At 41.1% G+C, this 20664-nt stretch overlaps 2 protein-coding genes across 2 annotated transcripts; both read left to right on the top strand.

Annotated features, from left to right (window-relative positions):
- Nucleotides 1-3666: 3666 nt before the first annotated feature.
- LOC135729572 (uncharacterized) lies at nt 3667-8404 on the top strand. The gene is made up of 3 exons (XM_065247307.2): nt 3667-4024; nt 4137-4309; nt 6559-8404. The coding sequence occupies exons 1-3, from the start codon at nt 3787-3789 to the stop codon at nt 7651-7653; spliced, it is 1506 nt and encodes a 501-aa protein (XP_065103379.1). The 5' UTR covers nt 3667-3786; the 3' UTR covers nt 7654-8404.
- A 606-nt stretch (nt 8405-9010) lies between these two features.
- Nucleotides 9011-20162, top strand: LOC135729574 (uncharacterized). The gene is made up of 3 exons (XM_065247308.1): nt 9011-9277; nt 9495-9691; nt 18586-20162. The coding sequence occupies exons 1-3, from the start codon at nt 9034-9036 to the stop codon at nt 19756-19758; spliced, it is 1614 nt and encodes a 537-aa protein (XP_065103380.1). The 5' UTR covers nt 9011-9033; the 3' UTR covers nt 19759-20162.
- The last annotated feature ends 502 nt before the right edge of the window (nt 20163-20664 follow it).

The following is a 20664-nucleotide window of genomic DNA, read 5'->3' on the forward strand; positions in this document are numbered from 1 at the left end:
AGCAACGCGAGTTGCTTCAGTCCACGCCGGTTTCACACAGCAAGGGTGAGCAGTGGCTGCGGCCGCGCGGCGCGTGGTTTTCTCAGCGCCCATGTTAACAAGCATGCACCCCGCTGCATAAGCAGCGCGAGCTCGCGGCTCGAAACGGATATAAACGGAGGTCGGAGCCAGCCGCAAATACTTGGGCGGCTCTGTAGCAACAGTGCTGCAATCGTTTCTGCGTGGTTCTGCTGCGCTGCTCACGCTCAATTAAAGTGAAAGTGCTTTGTTTATGGTTTAAATGCTCGTGGATTTACGCGAAAAAGTGTCATTTTACCATAAAATCATGAATGTGATGCCAAGTGTGTTTTAAACAGTCATTTGAGCAATTTAACAGAAAGCAATGAAATATGTCACTGTTGCCAGAAGACTGCGCTTTCATTCACTCTCTGTCCAGCAGTAAATGAGTCCTAATCTATTTGAAAAAACTTAAGAGAAAGAGATTTAATAATATATGTGCTTCTTAAGTCTATAATAAGTCTATCTTAAGTTTATATCTGTCATTAAATGGACTAGAACAGCACGAAAACAATGTGGATTAAACAAATCTAGTTATAAAAATTACACAGACCATCAAAAGGCACACTGAAGAGGTTTTGCTCATAAATGCATGTAAAATAAAGTAATTTGAACTTGAGATTTTTATACGGTTACTTAACTGCACAGTATGCACTGCAAATGCTTTACTGAATGCTACCTCTGTCTAAGAATGCATTATTTTGCACTTGTATAGTCTTTTTTTATTTTGAAATTTTAAGAGCAATAAAGATATATTGAAATGTTTACATTCAGATATGTAAATCAACATGTATAACTTGCTATTAGTTAATTAATGGGGAGATAATCGAGAATCGAATCGAATCGAAGTCGAATCGGACTGACAAAATGAATCGTTAGATTAATCGATGCATCGAAAAAAGAATCGCTAGATTAATCGTTAAAAAAATAATCGTTTATCCCAGCCCTAAAAGATATGAAATAAATATTCAAAAAAGCACTTCTGATTTTGCGTCGGTTTACACTACTGAACTAATTAGCCTTTCGCCGAGCCCCGCCCCCCTTAGTTACTGTTGCTACTTCCGACAAACAAATGACCAGCGCAACAGATTGCCATGATGGAAAGCGATATACCCGTGCGTGTCAGTGACCTTTTTTGGAGCAATACCTCCGCGATTTCCTCCAGATCGAGGCAAAAGGGGTTACAGTATGCAGTGGAGGAATATATTCAAAATATAAAAATACGCAATGAGACACGGCTACTATCGAGGCTAATGCTTACCGGTCTCAAGCAAAAAATTAGAAACCACATGACCGGTAACTCAAATGCAACCAGCACGGCCTTGTGGACCAGTCATGCTCTTGCACTGCTGGGTAAGTTCTCTTTCATATGGTACGGTCTATTAATGTCTATTGCAAATACAAGGGTATGTTAGCTAGCTAAACCTACATGTGTTTCAAAGCCATTCAAAGCTTACTAACATTTCTGTTGTTTAGAGGATAGCCGTTTTGAGAATCATAATGTTTTATTTCCTTTGGTGATAACCAGAATTCACAAATAGGAAACTGCTTTTGCTTAAAAGTTGCAGGACAATATAATAAATAAAATGTATAATATAATAAAATTGCACAGCATTTACGGGATTGTAAGGGGTAAAATAAGGGGTAGGTTTTCCGTTCATAAAATGCTACATGAAAGATAAAAAAAATTATTTAAAGTTGATTGTTAGGGCGCTATGTTCGACTTTGTCATAAACTGACGAAAAATAAAGTTTGGGAGCTGAAAGTCCTAACACAACAGCAGCTAATGTAGCTAGCGTTAGCTAACATGTTAACTAATGTTGGCAAAATAACTCATTAAATTATCTTAGAGAGTAGGTTAACATTCTGGCAATTATATTGATGGTAATCATAACTTTGGTCCAATTTGTGTTCTTGCTTCTAGTTAGTAGATTTAGACCACACTGTAACTAGTTAGCTGTAAGCCTTACCTTTGTGCAGACGTATTTATGCTTCGTAAATGTTCGACACATTTAACTGGATGGGGCAGTCCACACTGTTTTATCCATTGTATGGGGCAGTCCATACTGTTTTATCCATTGTATGCACCGCTCACAAGCGCTGCGGGCGTGAATGTTTGTCGGACGTGCTCGCATAGTAACGGTTGCTGTGATGTGTGATTGGACAATGGCCGTTTTGGGGGAGGGGCCGGCGAAAGGTCAATTGCTATTTTACTAGCCATCCAATGGGTGAAGGAAGCTCAACCAACAAGGTCTATTATTTGTTTAGACTCAATGTCAGCTTTAAGTAGTTTAATAAGTGGACAGTCTACCTCATGACAAGATATAATCTATGAAATACTTATGTATCTCAATAGAATTGAAATTATGGGCATAGTCTTGAGATTTCTTTGGGTACCTGCAAATGTAGGTGTAGAATCCCTTACAGAAAAGTCACATGAATTTCACATGTGCAAATTCACATGTGAAATGTGTGTTTTTGAAACATTTTTGTGTGCATCACATATGTAACACATGTGAATCCCATATGAAACACATGTGAATCCCATGTGAAACATATGTGATCACATGTGAAATCAGTGGATCACATGTGGCACATGTGGTGACATGTTGTCCACATGTCAAACATTTTCACCACATTATGCACATGTGATCACGTGTTTCACATGGGATTCACATGTGTTTCACATGTGATGCACACAAAAATGTTCCAAAAACACACATTTCACATGTGAATTTGGTGTGGTTTACATGTGAAATTCATGTGGTTTTTCTGTGAAAAGATGGACAAATTAGCTAAACATGGACTGGAACATGTGCGTATTGATTTTAAAATTCCATTAAGTAAAATTGAAGTAAAAGGAAGAATTCAGGAACTTATGAACGTCAAGTGGCAAGAGATGTGGGATGGAGAAACTAAAGGCAGGCACCTTTACAATATTCAAAGACACACCGGTAAAGGAAGGTTAGTTTTAAATAAAAGTAAAGATGATACTATTATCACACCACTCTGAAAAGGACACTGTGGCTTAAATCAATCTTTACATAGAATAGGGAAACATCAAACATGTGAATTTTGTGATAAAGCTGAGACTGTTGAGCATTTAATAATGAAATGTAGGAAATATAATGGAGACAAGAATTACTTAATAAAATTAGAAACTTGGGTAAAACCAGTGTCACCCTTTCAGATTTGCTGACTTGAATTGCCTAGATATCTCAAAAGCACAAGATTGGACGGTAGATTAGAATATAATCATTATTATAGGTTATTTATTTATTTTCTATTATTTAGTAATACTGTACTGCTTCATTTATAATGCCCACACTCCAGTCCAGTTGGTGGCGGTAAGACACCATAAGTTGGCTTGTCATCCGCCATTAAACACCACAAGAAGAAGCATAGATATCTATGAAGAAGAAGAACATCACAGAAAAAAATGGATTTGATAAGCCTTTTTGTGGGAAATGGAGGTAATATAGGCCTTAGACTATTGGTGAAGTATTTAAGGGACACAGAAGAACATAAGTTAGATAGATCCAGATCCACACTCCTAACCAGTAGGTGGCGGTAATGCACCTAGAAGTTGTTTACCAACCGCCAGTAAAACCTCAGAAGAAGAAGAACATCGCAACACCGGCCTCAGATGGTTGGCGGTGCGGGATTTCAGCTGGATATATTTCGATTTTGTAACGATTTTGTTTGATTTGTACAGCTAAAAATATAACGATGAAAGCTTGCTGTGTACTTGGCTGCTATAGTCGCATTTATGACCGGCATGGAAACCGAATTTCAAAGGAAGTGCGATTTTTCACCTTTCCAACTTGGAAAAAGCACTTTGGACCTCAGATCTCCGACATAACAAAACGGCGTCGCATGGCATGGGTTGCAGCAGTAAGACGGAAAAGCATCACCTTCAACAACGTTTCCCGAAACTCGGTTGTTTGTTCACGGCATTTTCACAAGGGTAAGTTATAAACTAAACCATTTTTTACAGTGAAAACATATGCAGCTAACGTATAAGCCGACTGCCTAGCATAACAACTATTAATCAAAGATATTCTGACATTTATTTGAAGGGAAACCAGCCTATGAAATGATAGAGTGTGATCCCGACTGGGCACCATCATTACATCTCGGACACACAGAAGTTAAAGCAACGAACTGTGGGCGGTTTGAACGGAGTCTTAGGAGACAGCGCGCTCTTGCCGGGAAAAACAGAGCACCTAACGTTACTCCACTGGATCAAGCTGTATGTATTGAAAAGATTAAAGCTTTATTACGTTGCATTTCATCTTTTACCATAAAAAACTATTCTAAGTTGTGTTTCACTTTATTTTGAGGTAAATGTGTACTTTTTTACATTATTATTATTCAAGGTAAAGGCATTTCATTCAGTAGCATTCAGTTATTAAAACAGAAATTTCAAGGTAAATAAAGTAAAATGTAAACTTAATGGAAGTTTCATTCAGTGGTACTTTGGTGCAAAGAAAGCTTCTGTTCCCCTCCCCGTATGCAAACTATAGGGTAGAGTGCTTACACATGTGCTTTGGACTACATCAAAACGTGTCTATGGCAGAAAGTTGAACTACGTGCTCATAAGGCAGAGTCTGTGAGCGGTCATGGGAGGGAGTAATCAATGTGACATCACATTGATAGGGGATCCTCAACAGCCTGTTTTGTATGTCTGTTGCGGTTTAAAGGAGATTACACACACAAGAATATATGGATTTTTATAATTACAGAATATTTCTGCATCCACACTGGCGACTCATTTTCTGCTAGAAACACGTTTAAAAGTTACTTTTTTAGGTTGGGGGGGCTTTAAATTATTGTATAGTAAGGAAAAAAATTGTAGGTAAACAATGAAAATGAAAACAGGTGCAAGTGGAAAAATGTCAGTGTCATGTTTTCTGGTTGTTGATTCTGATAAGATCCTGCACCTATCTGTCCATTAACTGCCGGTGCACCTTGGGAGATTTATATATTTTTTAAACTGTTCAAATGTTAGTGCCATTCAATACAGTGGAAAAACATTCTTAATGATCTGTAAGGAATTGATTTTTTTGCAGCCACTACGGACATGTGGTCCAGTACTAATGTGACCTTAGTAGGATTTGCTGCTATTTAAGGTCTGTTCTGGTATAGTCAGTTTATTTTAATTGCATTTTTATTTTCAGTTATTTTTCATATATATGTGCTATATGTATTATTTCTGCCAGGTAAACCTAGCAAAAGATTTAATTTAAATAATGTGAAAATTATTTCATGAATATCAAAAAATTAAGATCATTAAATATCAAAGCAATTAAACAGACAATTCATCGTCACAATCGCCGCAATTTATTTGCCAATTAACCGTCAGTCCAATTTCATTACCGTGACAGCCCTACATACAATTTTGCAAAAACTTCTCAAAATGTGATGCACATTAATATTGTTTCCCGGACTTTGTAACATGTAGAAAATTAAAAAGGGGTTAGAACAATATTGCTTCATACATTAGCTCAAAAGTTACGTTTTTATACTTCATTGTAATCAGTTATTAATACGTGGATTAAATAAACGATTTGAGGAAATCTTGAATCTCAAATCTCTATTAGGTGGCTAGACAACTCTTGTCCACCTTATGTTCAGTAAGACACTATAGACTTTATTAGAATAAAGCTCTCCTTGCTTAGGAGATAAATATTCTAAAATTGACCCAACAGCTTTAAGAGCAGGTAGCAATAACTTTAATGATTAGTGACTACAAATTCTGATCATAAACTATACAAGAACATCATGTATGATACAAAACATATTTTTTTGACTAACCAAAAATAATACTCACAAACACACGTGCACATATATATCGTTTAGCATTGGAAGAAGGTCAAGGTTAAAGTAGAGTAAAGAGTAAAAGATGTATGAACAGGTATGGCAGTATTTCTAACTCGGCAGATTAAAAAATCTAAAACGAAACGAAAAGCAGTTTGGGGTAGTTTTTAAAACTCTGGTACTTAGTTCACTTGTTGGGTGAGGGTCTTGTGGAAATATTTATAAAATATTACTACTGTATTTTCCGGACTGTAAGTCACACTTTTTTCATAGTTTGGCTGGTCCTGCGATTTATAGTCAGGTGCGTCTACAGCCGCGAGAGTCCGCTATATGCTGCTTCTGTATTTATGTAATTCAATAGATTCAGTGATGTGGAATGGCTTCGGGAGGTTGGTGAACTTGATTTGGCCTATTCAGCCTCCCAGGTATTTTCTGTATGTTTATTGTTTATCGGGTAAATAACTGTTAATGTTACTTTAACATGAATGGACACCTATTCAGCCTGCAGTTCTGTGCTATTGTTTAGTTGAATAACATGCCTTTCCAAATTAAATGTCTGTTCTTGGGCTTGGATTTTGTGAGAATGAATGCAACTTACTCCGGAGCAACTTATAGTCGGTAGTTATTTTGTGTTTGATCTGGTTTGAATGCCTTACTGACATGTTAACATTTTGTTAACAGGTATACAATGAGAAAACTAAGAAGGTGATGCAGCAGGACGTAGAAAAGGAGCAATCACGACAAGATGACATTGCACAAAATCCTGATAACCACAGTACACAAGAATGTGATCTCTGCAAGTGCAGGCAAGATGAAATTAACCATCTACTAGAAGAAAACAGGCAGCTGAAGCATGAACTTGATAAATCCAAAATCACAGAGGAGTTTTTTAAGTATGATGATGTTAAAGTAAAATATTACACTGGACTTCCAAGCTATGCCATTTTTCAGGTTGTTTTGTCGAATGTAACACAGTTTTTGCCTGGAAAGTTTAAAAGAAAGTTGACATGTTTTCAGATGCTCCTTCTTACATTCATGCGTCTGAGATTGGATTTGCCAATCCAGCACATCGCTCATCTTTTCAATGTGGACCGATCAACTGTTAGTACTGCATTTAAGCAAACGGTGAGTGTTTTGTACTCCCGCTTGTCTCCACTGGTGCACTGGCCAGACAGAGAGAGTTTGCAAGTCAGTATGCCGCATCAGTTCGTGGAGATATTTGGAAATCATTTTGCTGCCATTGTGGACTGCTTTGAAGTTTCTATAGAAAGACCATCAAATCTTCAAGCAAGGGCACAAACATCATCAAACTTCATCAAAGATGGTCTCACACTGAAGTACCTCATAAGCATTACTCCACAAGGAGTCATTTCTTTCATCTCTAAAGGGTTTGGTGGGCGCACTAGTGACAAACAAATAACTGAGAACTGTGGTTTTCTAGATAAACTGCTGCCAGGGGACATAGTGTTAGCGGATAGAGGGTTTGACATTAAAGAGAGTGTGGGATTGATGTGTGCTGAAGTGAAAATACCAGCATTTACAAAGGGGCAACGTCAGCTGGAAGCAAAGGATGTGGAGGACATGACAAGCATTGCACACCTCAGAATTCACCTGGAGAGAGTCATCGGTGTTGTACGCCACAAATACAAAATCCTTTCTTCAACTATTCCTATCAGTATGGTGCTGCCATGTGACCGTGAGAATGTAACATTTTTAGACAAAATAGTTACAGTTTGCTGTGCTCTGGTAAACATGTGTCCAAGTGTTGTACAATGATTACTTGAAACATTAAAGAAAAACACCACCATTTTTCTTCTTACCTTCACTTAGACAAATTAATACAAACTTATCTTTTTTCAATGCATGCACTTAATTTTTGTACAGCACGTCATGACTTTGTTAGCATTTATCCTATTTCCATTTATTCCTTAGGATCCAAACGGTTGGCCAATGTGTGTAAGATTAAAAAATAGATTTAATACTGATAAAATGTATGTATAACCGAGATTATACACTGTATAAAAAAATCACTGTTTTGATATTTCATGTTCTGAAAACAGATTTACGAGCTGATAAAATGTGTTGATTATTCAAAATGATATTTTTAAAGATCAATTTTCATGCCTCAAGAGCTTGCTTGTGAAAGTTTGAAAGCTTAAGAAGCCTAAACTTAACCTCCACCCCAAGTTTCACAGACAAGGCTTATGGCTAGTCTTAGATAATCATGTTTGAGGTGTCATAAGTGAAAATATCTTGCAATGACGGATCTTAAGATATCATGCCAGTGCCACATTGATTTGTTTCAAGATAACCAGTAACATATTATTTAAAGACTATTTGTTTATAAAAGATGCTTAAACATCTTAATTTAACTAAGGCCTAGTACTGGCTTTAGCTAAGCCTTATCTGTGAAACCGGGCTCATAAATCACAAGAAAGCAAAATTTACATTATTGTAAATTAACCAATTACAATAATGTTCATTGGTTAATGTATTAACTATGAACAAACCATGAGCAATACATTTGTTACAGTCTTTATTAATATTTGTTAATGTTAGTTAATAGAAATAAAGCTGTTCATTGTTTGTTCATGTTAGTTCACAGTGCATTAACTTACATTAACAATATTTTAATGAAGTATTAGTAATTGTTGAAATTAACATTAACAAAGAATAATAAATGCTGTATAAGTGCAGTTCATTATTTGTTGATGTTATCTAATGTAGTTAACTAATGTTAACTAATCAACCTTATTGTAGTGTTTCCAAAATAATAAATGTCCACATCTCTTTAAAATCAAATTAGGACTACAGAAACTGAATATCCATTTAGACATTTTTTAGCCAGTTCATATTAAGAATCAAGATACAAAAATCTGAAATTTATTTAAACATGCCTTTGTACATGGGTAATTCCTACTAATGTGTTCCATTTTGTTTTCTTTTAATTTAAAATTAAGAGTCAATAGATTCATATGTGAAAGAATCAATGCAAACCCATACGGAAGTATAAAACAAACCCGAAATTCAATTTCTTTCAGCTTTAGCTAATAGACTTCTGCCATAAACTGCCGATTTACGGATAGCTGACGTCATGCCGCGTTGATGTCACGCCCCTTTCTGCTAGTGTGTTTCTTGACATAGGAAAACATCAACATGGTAGGTCTGTACTGCTGCATTGTAAACTGCACTAGCAAGACACACGATCGATCAGTAAAAAGAAAAAACTATGGGATTCGTTTTTTCAAGTTTCCAACGTGTAAACGGCGGGAAGGGGAGCATGTTGAAGATGTAACGAGAAGACGTCGCGTGGCGTGGATAGCGGCAGCAAGACGAAAAGACATCACTTATCACAACATCCCTGTGTCAATGAGAGTGTGCTCTTTGCACTTTCATTCAGGTGAGTCATGATGTGGTGTGTAACTTTAACTTAAAATGTATAATATATTTCTTTAAAAACAAGCGCTTATGCCGGCGCGTAAAGTGTAAACAAAGGTTTGTGTGTCAGTGTAGTAAGTGAAATAAAATAAAAACCCACAACATATGCTCATTTCATGTTGTTCTGAGATGCTGCTTACGTAATTAAAAAAATGACCATTGTGTAACTTTGTTTACAGGACAACCAGCATATGAAATGTTTGAAACTCATCCTGACTGGGCACCGTCTTTGCTTTTGGGGCACAGCGAAGTGAAAACTATAGACAAAGATAGTTTTAGACGTCAATTAAAGAGACATGAAAGGATCACGACAGGAGAGAAAGTGGAGGACAACATTAAATATGAAGCAGATGAGATGGCACAAGAACACAAAGTGGTTAGTTTATTAACTATCAAATAACATGGCAAACATTAGCACGATGTATGAATATGACACTTACAAAATAAAATGTTTGTTTTTATTAGGAAATATTTATATTAATTAATCCAGAAGTCAGAACCAAAGTTGTTTTCAAACAGCTACTGAAGTTTATTTAGAATCTGAAGGAATCCCCGAACTCGGGCATGTGACGTCAGCAGCGCAATGCATTTTCGAAGCGTTGCCGCTAATGTCTGTATTTTACCGGCTAAAAACCGTTTAAGTGGCGAACTGTTGCTGGGTACTTAACCAAAGTAATCACAGTCATGGCCGGGGTGGAAAAACTTAAAGGAGCACTCCACTTTTTTTGAAAATATGCACATTTTCCAGCAACCCTACAGTTAAACATTTGATTTTTAACGTTTTGGAATCCATTCAGCCGATCACCGGGTCTGGCAATACAACTTTTAGCATAGCATAGTTTAGCATAATCCATTGAATCTGATTAGACCATTAGCATCGCGCTCAGAAATAACCAAAGAGTTTCGATATTTTTCCTATTTAAAACTGGACTCTTCTGTAGTTACATCATGTACTAAGACCGACGGAAAATTAAAAGTTGCGATTTTCTAGGCCGATATTACAAGGAACTATAGCCGGTTTCAGCAATAACAATATAAACAAACGGCTTTCGTGGAAAACACGTAACTTCCGGAAAAGTCCTTTTAACATAGTTTACTTATACAACAAGCAAAATAAACAACACGTAGCATACATAGGAGTTGTTATTTTTTGACGAGGTATAGACCCCTTAAAAGTTTGTAAACATTGCAATGTCTCCGAGTGGGCGTGACTTAGCTGGAGTCAAAAAGAGCCGCAAACGCAATGTTGATAAATGTAAGCTAGCACGTTTTGGGAGGGATTTATTAAACATGGATGCAGAAGCAGATTTGGAACTGTCCGAATATGTACAGTCACTGATTCTGCGGGACCGTGACCGCTATGTTTGTCAATTAACTCTCATGATTTAACCAGGTTTTGGATATTTCCTAGACAACATATGAATTACTTTCGGGTGGTTTGGAGAATTTTGTCAAGGCTTATTGTCTAATGTAACCTATCGCTTGTTAGGAACTACACAACACGGGATCCCAGAGCAGAGGGTTTTTTAATAGTATGTATACGAGAAAACACTTGGTGAAAATGTATAACAGAAAACTCTCAGTGTCCGTGTGTGTGATGAATGGAGGGAGAAAACACTCGCGAGGCGGACCACAGCGATCTCCTCTGGAAAGTCTCAATGTGGGAAACAGATGTAGATGTAGACAGGCACTCAGGAATCCACAGACAGAGGGTAAACAGAGGCTTGACGGTAGACACACCACTCGGGAGAGACTGACAGCGGGGCAGGGATCTAAAGGGGCAAGGCAGCAGAGAGCACGGTGAGTAATCCAAAGAAGCTAGACAAGACAAGAGCTAGACAAGACAGGAACTAGACAGAGCTAGCGGCACGAACACACTAAGACGAACTTGCAAAGAACAGAGGAAACGAGGGGAATTTAAATCAAACCGGATGGGCAAATAATAAGGATCAGGTGTGGGACGCCGGTGAGAAGAGTCGGAGATAATGAGGTCACCAGGTGGAAGGCGCGCACGTGTGGAGCTGTCAAAACATAAACACAACACATGGTGAAACAAAGACAAAGCGGCCACTAAGACCGAAATCATGACAGGACTCCCCCCCACCACCGCCACCGGGCGGTCCATGAGGAGGCTCACCCCGTCGCCGGCGGAGATCCTCTATCAGCCCAGGGTCCAGGATGTCCCGGGCCGGTACCCAACACCTCTCCTCCGGACCATATCCTTCCCAGTCAACGAGATATTGAAATCCCCTACCCCGGCGACGCACATCCAGTAAAGACTTAACTGAATACACAGGGGCACCATCTATAAGCTGAGGGGTGGGAGGGGTGGGGGCAGAGGGAACAGGATTAAGATGGGAGAAATACACAGGCTTCAGTTTAGACACGTGAAAAACTGGATGAACCCGACCGAGTGCTGGGGGCAATCTGAGCCTGACCGTCACGGGATTGATAACCTTAACAATGCTGTATGGCCCAAGGAATCGTGGAGCCAGCTTGCGAGAAGGCTCACGGAGAGGTAAATCCTTGGACGAAAGCCATACTTTCTGCCCACAGATAAAACGGGGCGCGGTTCTACGGTGACGGTCGGCCGCGGCTTTGGTTCGTCTGGAAACCTGGCGTAATGTAAATCTAGCCTTTCTCCAGGTGCGTTTGCAACGACGGACAAAAGCTAGCGCAGACGGAACCACCGCATCAGGTTCCTGTGATGGGAATAAAGGGGGCTGAAACCCCATGGACGCCTCAAAAGGGGACATGTTAAGGGAAGAAACAGGGAGAGAATTATGGGCGTATTCAACCCAGGGTAACTGTTGGCACCAGGAGCTCGGATATTGCGATGTCAGACAGCGGAGAGCTCTACCTAAATCTTGGTTAGCCCGTTCACATTGCCCGTTGGTCTGAGGATGATACCCTGAAGACAAGCTAGCTGTGGAGCCTATTTGTCTACAAAATTCCTGCCAGAAACGAGAAATAAACTGAGGACCCCTATCTGAAACAACGTCTGTGGGCAGACCATGTAAGCGAAAGACGTGCTCGATCATAACCTGGGCAGTTTCCTTAGCAGTGGGCAATTTGGGCAAAGGGACAAAGTGAGCCGCCTTGGAGAAGCGGTCGACAATGGTCAAAACTACAGTGTTTTCCTTAGAACTAGGCAAATTGGTTACAAAATCGATGGCGATATGTGACCAAGGACGAGAGGGAATGGGTAATGGTTTAAGCAGACCAATAGGGGCTTGATGAGAGGCCTTATTACGGGCACAAACCTGACAGGCTAACACAAACTGTCTGACATCGGGACCCATAGAGGGCCACCAAAAACGCTGACGTACGGTAGCCAACATTCTCCGAACCCCCGGATGGCAAACAAACTTGGACTCGTGACCCCACCGGATGACCTCGGAGCGAAGCGCATTCGGAACCCACAATCGACCCGCTGGGGACCCTTCTGGCACTTCCCCCTCCCGGCCGGCCCGTCTCACCCGTTGTTCTATTCCCCAGCGCAGGGCACCCCACCACCCGCCCCTCCGGGAGGATGGTTTCGTCCCCAGCATAACCGGGGCTTTCGAACAAACGAGAGAGAGCATCGGGCTTAGTATTCTTGGAACCGGGCCGGTACGAGAGGGTGAAGTTAAATCTGTCAAAGAAGAGCGCCCAACGAGCCTGACGAGAAGATAACCTCCTGGCTGAACGGATGTATTCGAGATTCTTATGATCCGTCCAGACCAGGAAGGGCTCCGAGGTCCCCTCTAACCAGTGACGCCACTCACCCAAAGCCAGTCTGACCGCCAGCAGCTCCCGATTGCCTATGTCATAATTTCGCTCTGCTGGGTTTAACCGATGGGAGAAAAAGGCACAGGGATGCACCTTGCCATCCTTTGCAGACCGCTGAGACAAAACGGAGCCTACCCCGACATCCGAAGCATCCACCTCCACAATAAATTGAGCAGCCGGATCTGGAATAGAGAGAACAGGAGCAGAGATAAACCGGGACTTTAAATTATCAAAGGCCTCCTGAGCACTGGAATTCCAGACAAAGCTCTCCTTAGTGGAAGTGAGAGCAGTAAGAGGTTGAGCAATCTGACTGTAATTTCTGATAAATCGCCGGTAAAAATTGGCGAAACCCAGAAACCTTAATAAATCCTTACGGGAGTCGGGGACTGGCCATTCGGCCACCGCTTTGATCTTAGCTGGGTCGGGACGGATCTCACCGGGGGCAACAACAAAACCCAGGAACGAAACTGACTTACGATGGAATTCGCACTTCTCCGCCTTGACATACAGCTTATTTTCTAACAGCCGGCGTAAGACTCGGCGGACATGCTGAGTGTGTTCCTGCATAGAGGGAGAAAAGATGAGAATATCATCTATGTACACAAAGACAAACTTGTTAATCATGTCTCTCAGCACATCATTGACCAGAGTTTGGAAGACAGAGGGGGCGTTACAAAGGCCGAACGGCAGAACGCAGTACTCAAAGTGTCCGGTAGGGGTGTTAAAGGCTGTTTTCCATTCATCTCCCTCTCTTATTCGCACCAGATGATAAGCGTTGCGTAAATCTAGCTTAGTAAAGAACTGCGCCCCCTGCAGGAGCTCAAACGCAGTAGACATTAAAGGAAGGGGGTACCTATTCTTAACAGTAATGTCATTTAAACCCCTATAATCAATACAAGGGCGCAGGGAGCCGTCTTTCTTGCCAACAAAGAAAAACCCCGCCCCTGCGGGCGAGGTGGAGGGACGGATGAGACCGGCACGCAGGGCATCATTAATATACTGGTCCATAGCCTCTCTCTCAGGACCCGATAAAGAATAAAGTCTACCCTTAGGCGGAGAAGTGCCGGGGAGGAGATCAATAGCACAATCATATGGCCGGTGAGGAGGAAGGGAGGTGGCCCGGGCTTTACTAAACACCTGAGCGATATCCGCATACTCCGCCGGGACTCCGGTCAAATCGACCGCCGGAACCTGAGGAAGAGAAAGAACAGAACCAGAAGCAGCAGAACCAAGACATGACACATGACAAGACTGGGACCAAGACAAGATAATACTATGCTGCCAATCAACGTGAGGATTGTGTTGCGCTAACCATCCATGCCCTAAAATAATAGGAGATAGAGAAGCATGAAGGATATGCAACACAATCTCCTCACGATGGTTACCAGACACAGAGAGACTCACAGGAGAAGTGCAATGTGTAATCCGCGCCATCTGCTGCCCTTTAAGGGACCAGACATCCAAAGGGGATTGGAGAGGGACAACCGGGACACCCCAGGCGCGAACCAGAGCTTCATCAATGAAGTTGCCCTCCGCACCAGAGTCGAGAAGGGCGGTGGACGGATGATCACGCCCAGCGAAGGACAACACGACGGGGAGTTGGGTACTGGAAACAGGGGAGAGCTTAGAGGAAGTGGCGCCCACCAGGACTCCCGTATTCACAGATGGGCAGCGGCCTTTTAACGGGCAGGTCCTAGCAAAATGTCCGGATCTCCCGCAATACAAACACAGAGCCTTCTGCAAGCGTCTCTCTCTCTCTCTCTGTGACAGGCGCATGCGCCCCAGCTGCATGGGCTCAGACACGGCAGAGGGTGAAGATGATGAAGAGGGGGAAGTGGTGGTCTTGTCCGAAAACGCTCGCTGGCGAATGGAGCGTCGCTGATCGCGAAGCAATCTCCGGGCTTCGATCCGAAGAGCGAGGTCAATGATGGCATCCAATGAGGGAGGAAGATCATGGACAGCGATCTCGTCCTGGAGATCATCAGACAACCCCTCGACAAACTGCGCTCGGAGAGCCGCTTCATTCCAGTGGCAGGCAGCCGCTAGGGTTTTAAACTCGATGGCGTACTCGGTGACTGTGTGTCCTCCCTGAACCAGATGTGCCAACCGAGCCGCAGCGGCGTCCCCGCGCACCGAACGGTCGAAAAGCTTCTCCATCTCCTCGCGAAACTCATGAAACGACCGACAGCAAGGATCGCGGGCATCCCACACGGCCGTAGCCCACTCGCGCGCCTTGCCAATCAGAAGGGTGATCACAAACGCAACCCGGGTGATCTCCAAGAAATAGCGGCGGGGCTGGAGGGCAAAAACCAAAGAGCATTGATTCAGAAAAGCCCGACAGGAGGTAGGATTACCATCGTATGGAGGTGGGGCAGTAACATGAGGCTCCGTCTGCGATGGCAGGCTGAGTTGGGTGGCATCGGCACTGAGCTGGTCCAAACGTGAGGAAAGGTCCGACATACGGGCAGATAAGTCCTCAACCTCCGCGGGATCCATTCTGGCAAGTTCGTCCTGTTAGGAACTACACAACACGGGATCCCAGAGCAGAGGGTTTTTTAATAGTATGTATACGAGAAAACACTTGGTGAAAATGTATAACAGAAAACTCTCAGTGTCCGTGTGTGTGATGAATGGAGGGAGAAAACACTCGCGAGGCGGACCACAGCGATCTCCTCTGGAAAGTCTCAATGTGGGAAACACAGCTGGGCTGTAGGACATCCACAGAACTGTAAGCACAGAGATGTAATCCTGGCAGGCCGACAGAGAGGTTCCTGGCGGGCAGACAGAGAGGTTCCTGGCGGACAGAGAGAGAGAGAGGCGGTCAGAGTCTTCAGCAGTGTCTGTGCTGGACAGCGCACAGCGGCAGTCCGAGTCTTACGCAGAATTACGCGCCGAAACGCACTGCGGCTGGACAGCGCTAGATGTAGACAGGCACTCGGGAATCCACAGACAGAGGGTACACAGAGGCTTGACGGTAGACACACCACTCGGGAGAGACTGACAGCGGGGCAGGGATCTAAAGGGGCAAGGCAGCAGAGAGCACGGTGAGTAATCCAAAGAAGCTAGACAAGACAAGAGCTAGACAAGACAGGAACTAGACAGAGCTAGCGGCACGAACACACTAAGACGAACTTGCAAAGAACAGAGGAAACGAGGGGAATTTAAATCAAACCGGATGGGCAAATAATAAGGATCAGGTGTGGGACGCCGGTGAGAAGAGTCGGAGATAATGAGGTCACCAGGTGGAAGGCGCGCACGTGTGGAGCTGTCAAAACATAAACACAACACAACACATGGTGAAACAAAGACAAAGCGGCCACTAAGACCGAAATCATGACATCGCTGGGATAACTATGATTAGCAATGTCGATTATTTTAAGAGATTATTCAAAGGATGACATGCACATCTATCGCTGTATGTTTGTTTAACATTTAAGCTAAACAATAGCGCTGAAGGTTGGCGACTTTTCACCTAAAAAACAAAAACTTGTACGATTTGTACTAGATAAAACCAACACACCAGTACATATGCATAGAAAAGCCATTTATTATCAATCAACTGTGTTTATTCTTTTTAAATCATAATGACAACAGAAACCCAAATGACCCTGTTCTTAATACCGTGTATTGCCCCCTTCAACATCAATGACAGCTTGAAGTCTTTTGTAATAGTTGTGGATGAGCCTACGCCGTTGTAGCTACGCCGTAGGACGTACCAACAACTATGAGCCCTTGATATGTTAAAGCTGCCCATTCTTCTTGGCAAAAAGCCTCCAGTTCCTTTCAATTTTGCATGAACTGCACGTTTAAGATCTCCCAAGAGTGGCTCAATGATATTGAGGTTAGGAGACTGAGATGCCCACTCCAAAACCTTCACTTTTTTCTGCTGCAGCCAATGACAGGTCGACTTGGCCTTGTGTTTTGGATCATTGTCATGTTGGCATGTCCTTTGCATAGCTTCCGGGCTGATGAGTGCAAATTTTCCTCCAGTAATTTTTGATAACATACTGCATTTACACTGAAAATTTTTTTTTTCAATTTACTCGATTTTTTAAGGTAAGTGGTTGCAATCAACTTATTTAAGCTACATTTAAACAATTTGACCTAATTTCCTGTGCCTTTGAAGCTCACACATCCCCAAAACAGCAGAGAACCACCTCTGTGTTTCACAGTAGGAATGGTATACCTTTCCTCATAGGTCTTGTTATCTTCTCTACAAATGTAGTGTTTTACGGTTGTGTCCACAAAGTTCAGTTTTGGTCTTATCACTCGAAATGACTTTGTGCCAGAAGGTTTAGTCTCTGTGCTGTTTGGCATAAAAGGGGGATACTTTGTGGCATTTGCGTAATAATGGCTTTCTTCTGGTGACCCGACCATGCAGCGCATCTCTCTTCAAGTGCCTGCTTACTTGAATTGGCATTCTCAATTGCTGGGATATCTTTTTATATCCCTTTCCTGTTTTATAGTTCAACTACGTAAGTGCAGCACTGGATCAAAGAGGCAAGAGTCTGTCAGGAGTCCAGAAACTCATTGACCTTTTATACACATACACTATTTACAAACAAACAGATCACAGGTAAGAATGGTTACCTTTAATTGCCATTTAAACTAGGTATGAGCATGAGTAATCGATTCATCAAGTACTCGAACGTGGTATCGACAATCATTCACGAAAACGGTGACCTTGAGGGTTATTTATTTATTTTTATTTTTTTGTGGTTATGGCAGCATTTGGTGTTATTTAGTGTTTTTCTGATGAATACAGTCAATCTGTAATATTTTCAAATGGTCTATAAGATCACAAACTATGAACTATTTATAACATAACAGCGTGAAATGGCTGAAGAGGATCTCGCTACATATAGCAATAAGCCATTACGTAAAGCTGTGCATCACTTCTTATGTTGTGTTTAATGGAAGTTTGCATTTGCTAACTTGAGCCATGTTCGAATAGTAATTGTTTCTCATAAGGATGCCTGTAAAATTTAATTTGAACACCTCCACCGCTATAAAACTCATACGCTCGGATAAAGATAAATTAGCGGTAAAATGCGCTGCATGTGTGGTTAATTACTTGATCATTCACATGACCCGGACACTTGGTTTATATCTATATATTGAATATGTAAAATTTAATATATTTTAAAAATTGTATTTAGGGCTTGTTGCTGCTAATAGATATTTTATCATGATTTTTCTTCCTTTTATTTATATCAGCTCCCACTGTATTGGAGGGATGGTAAAACTTTGTGCCAATATACTTCTCATCATTTCAGTTCATCATTAAGGTGTTAATGTTTAAAATGCACACAAAGAAAGACGCTTCCCTGGTGCAGGATAAACGCAAACCATGTGACCATACAATGCTTTTCAGTGGTCTAAAATGAAGAGGAGAATCACTTTTGCATTGATCCCTTTTATAAACTCAGATATATATATATATAATGCCAATATCGCACTTGGCCTCAGATGTTAACAGATATAACTCTTTGTTAACAGATATACAATGAGGAAACTGAGAAGGTAATGCAGCAGGAAGTGAAGGAGGAATGGGCACAACAGGACATAAAAGAGGAGGAACAGGAAGTAATGGAGGAGAAACGGGTACCACGGGATGTAAAGGAGGAGAAACGGGCACCACAGGAAAGTGACATTGCACAAAATCCTGATAACCACAGTACACAAGAATGTGATCTTTGCATGTGCAGGCAAAATGAAATAAACCGTCTACTAGAGGAAAACAGGCAGCTAAAGCATAAACTTGATACATTCAAAATGGCAGAGGAGTTTTTTAAGGATGATGATGATGAAAAAGTAAAATATTACACTGGAATTCCAGGCTTTGCCATTTTTCAGGTTTTGTTGTCCCATGTAATACAGTTTCTGCCTGGCAAGGATAAAAGACAGTTGACATGTTTTCAGATGCTCCTTCTTACCTTCATGCGTCTGAGATTGGATCTGCCCATCCAGCACATCGCTCATCTTTTCAATGTGGACCGATCAACTGTTAGTACTGCATTTAAGCAAACTGTGAGTGTTTTGTACTCCCGCTTGTCTCCACTGGTGCACTGGCCAGACAGAGAGAGTCTGCAAGTCAGTATGCCACATCAGTTCGTGGAGATATTTGGAAATCATTTTGCTGCCATTGTGGACTGCTTTGAAGTTTCTATAGAAAGACCATCATATCTTCAAGCAAGGGCACAAACGTTTTTAAACCATGAGCACACACTAAAGTACCTCATATGCATTATTCCACAAGGAGTCATTTCCTTCATCTCCAAAGGGTTTGGTGGGCGCACTAGTGACAAACAAATAACTGAGAACTGTGGTTTTCTAGATAAACTACTGCCAGGGGACATAGTGTTAGCGGATAAAGGGTTTGACATTAAAGAGAGTGTGGGATTGATGTGTGCTGAAGTGAAAATATCAGCATTTACAAAGGGGCAACGTCAGCTGGAAGCAAAGGATGTGAAGGACATGACAAGCATTGCACACCTCAGAATTCACCTGGAGAGAGTCATCGGTGTTGTACGCAACAAATACAAAATCCTTTCTACAACTATTCCTATCAGTATGGTGCTGCCATGTGAGCTTGAGAATGTAACATTTTTAGACAAAATAGTTACAGTTTGCTGTGCTCTGGTAAACATGTGTCCAAGTGTTGTACAATGATTACTTGAAACATACACTGCTGACCTGTGAATTAATTTTTGTGCAGTTTTACAATAATAAACAAGTATTTTTAATGAACAGATTTCTTAAATACTCATCTAAAATGATTGGTTAGGTCAGGTGTGTGCAAACCTTTTGACTCAGGACCACATCAAGTTTTCCATCCAACTGAAGGGCCGCATGCTATGTGCATAACAGATTCAGGCTTTTTTTATGATTTCAAATTGACATTCAATTTCTACTGTACCGTACATATACATGGTCATACAGTTTAAATACAGTTTTCTTCATCTTGGCCTTGTACATATTACTGGATAAATACAAATGTAAAAAACAGATGTGTAATATTTAATTTTTAAAATCTGTTGAAATATTTGGCATAATAACAAACAATTCTTATTTCATATCTATTGTGAGCCATGTTTACAATTATCAAATAATCTCAAGTGCACTGTCTGCTAGATAATTTACTTATTTCTCACTATGAAAATATCTGTAGAAAAGAAAGCAGGAAGACTGTAGCTTTAAAAAGGCAACACATTCCTGGCAAACCATACATGCTGCCCTTTGTCTGATAGTGATGTAGTATTTTGCAGTCTAACAACACTTTTGCTGCATTAATTTTTCAATAATTCATTCATGTCAAGACAACATCTGAATAATGCTGTACTGCGGCTACAGCGCCATCTATTGGATTTATTATATAAAAAGTTCAAATAAAAGTGAAAAATGGAGAAAAGATATAAGATAAACACAACAAACAGACTCAAGAATAAATCTATTTCAAAAACTGTATCAGTGTTTATTGGTTGTTTTATCATATTACTTGCCTTGGAAGCTTACAGGAGTAAATCATTTGATATATTGGTCTATTTTAAACTTTGAAAGACTGCAGCACTGTTGAAA

Source organism: Paramisgurnus dabryanus, chromosome 11 (genome assembly GCF_030506205.2).
Source record: "Paramisgurnus dabryanus chromosome 11, PD_genome_1.1, whole genome shotgun sequence".
Lineage (NCBI taxonomy): Eukaryota > Metazoa > Chordata > Actinopteri > Cypriniformes > Cobitidae > Paramisgurnus > Paramisgurnus dabryanus.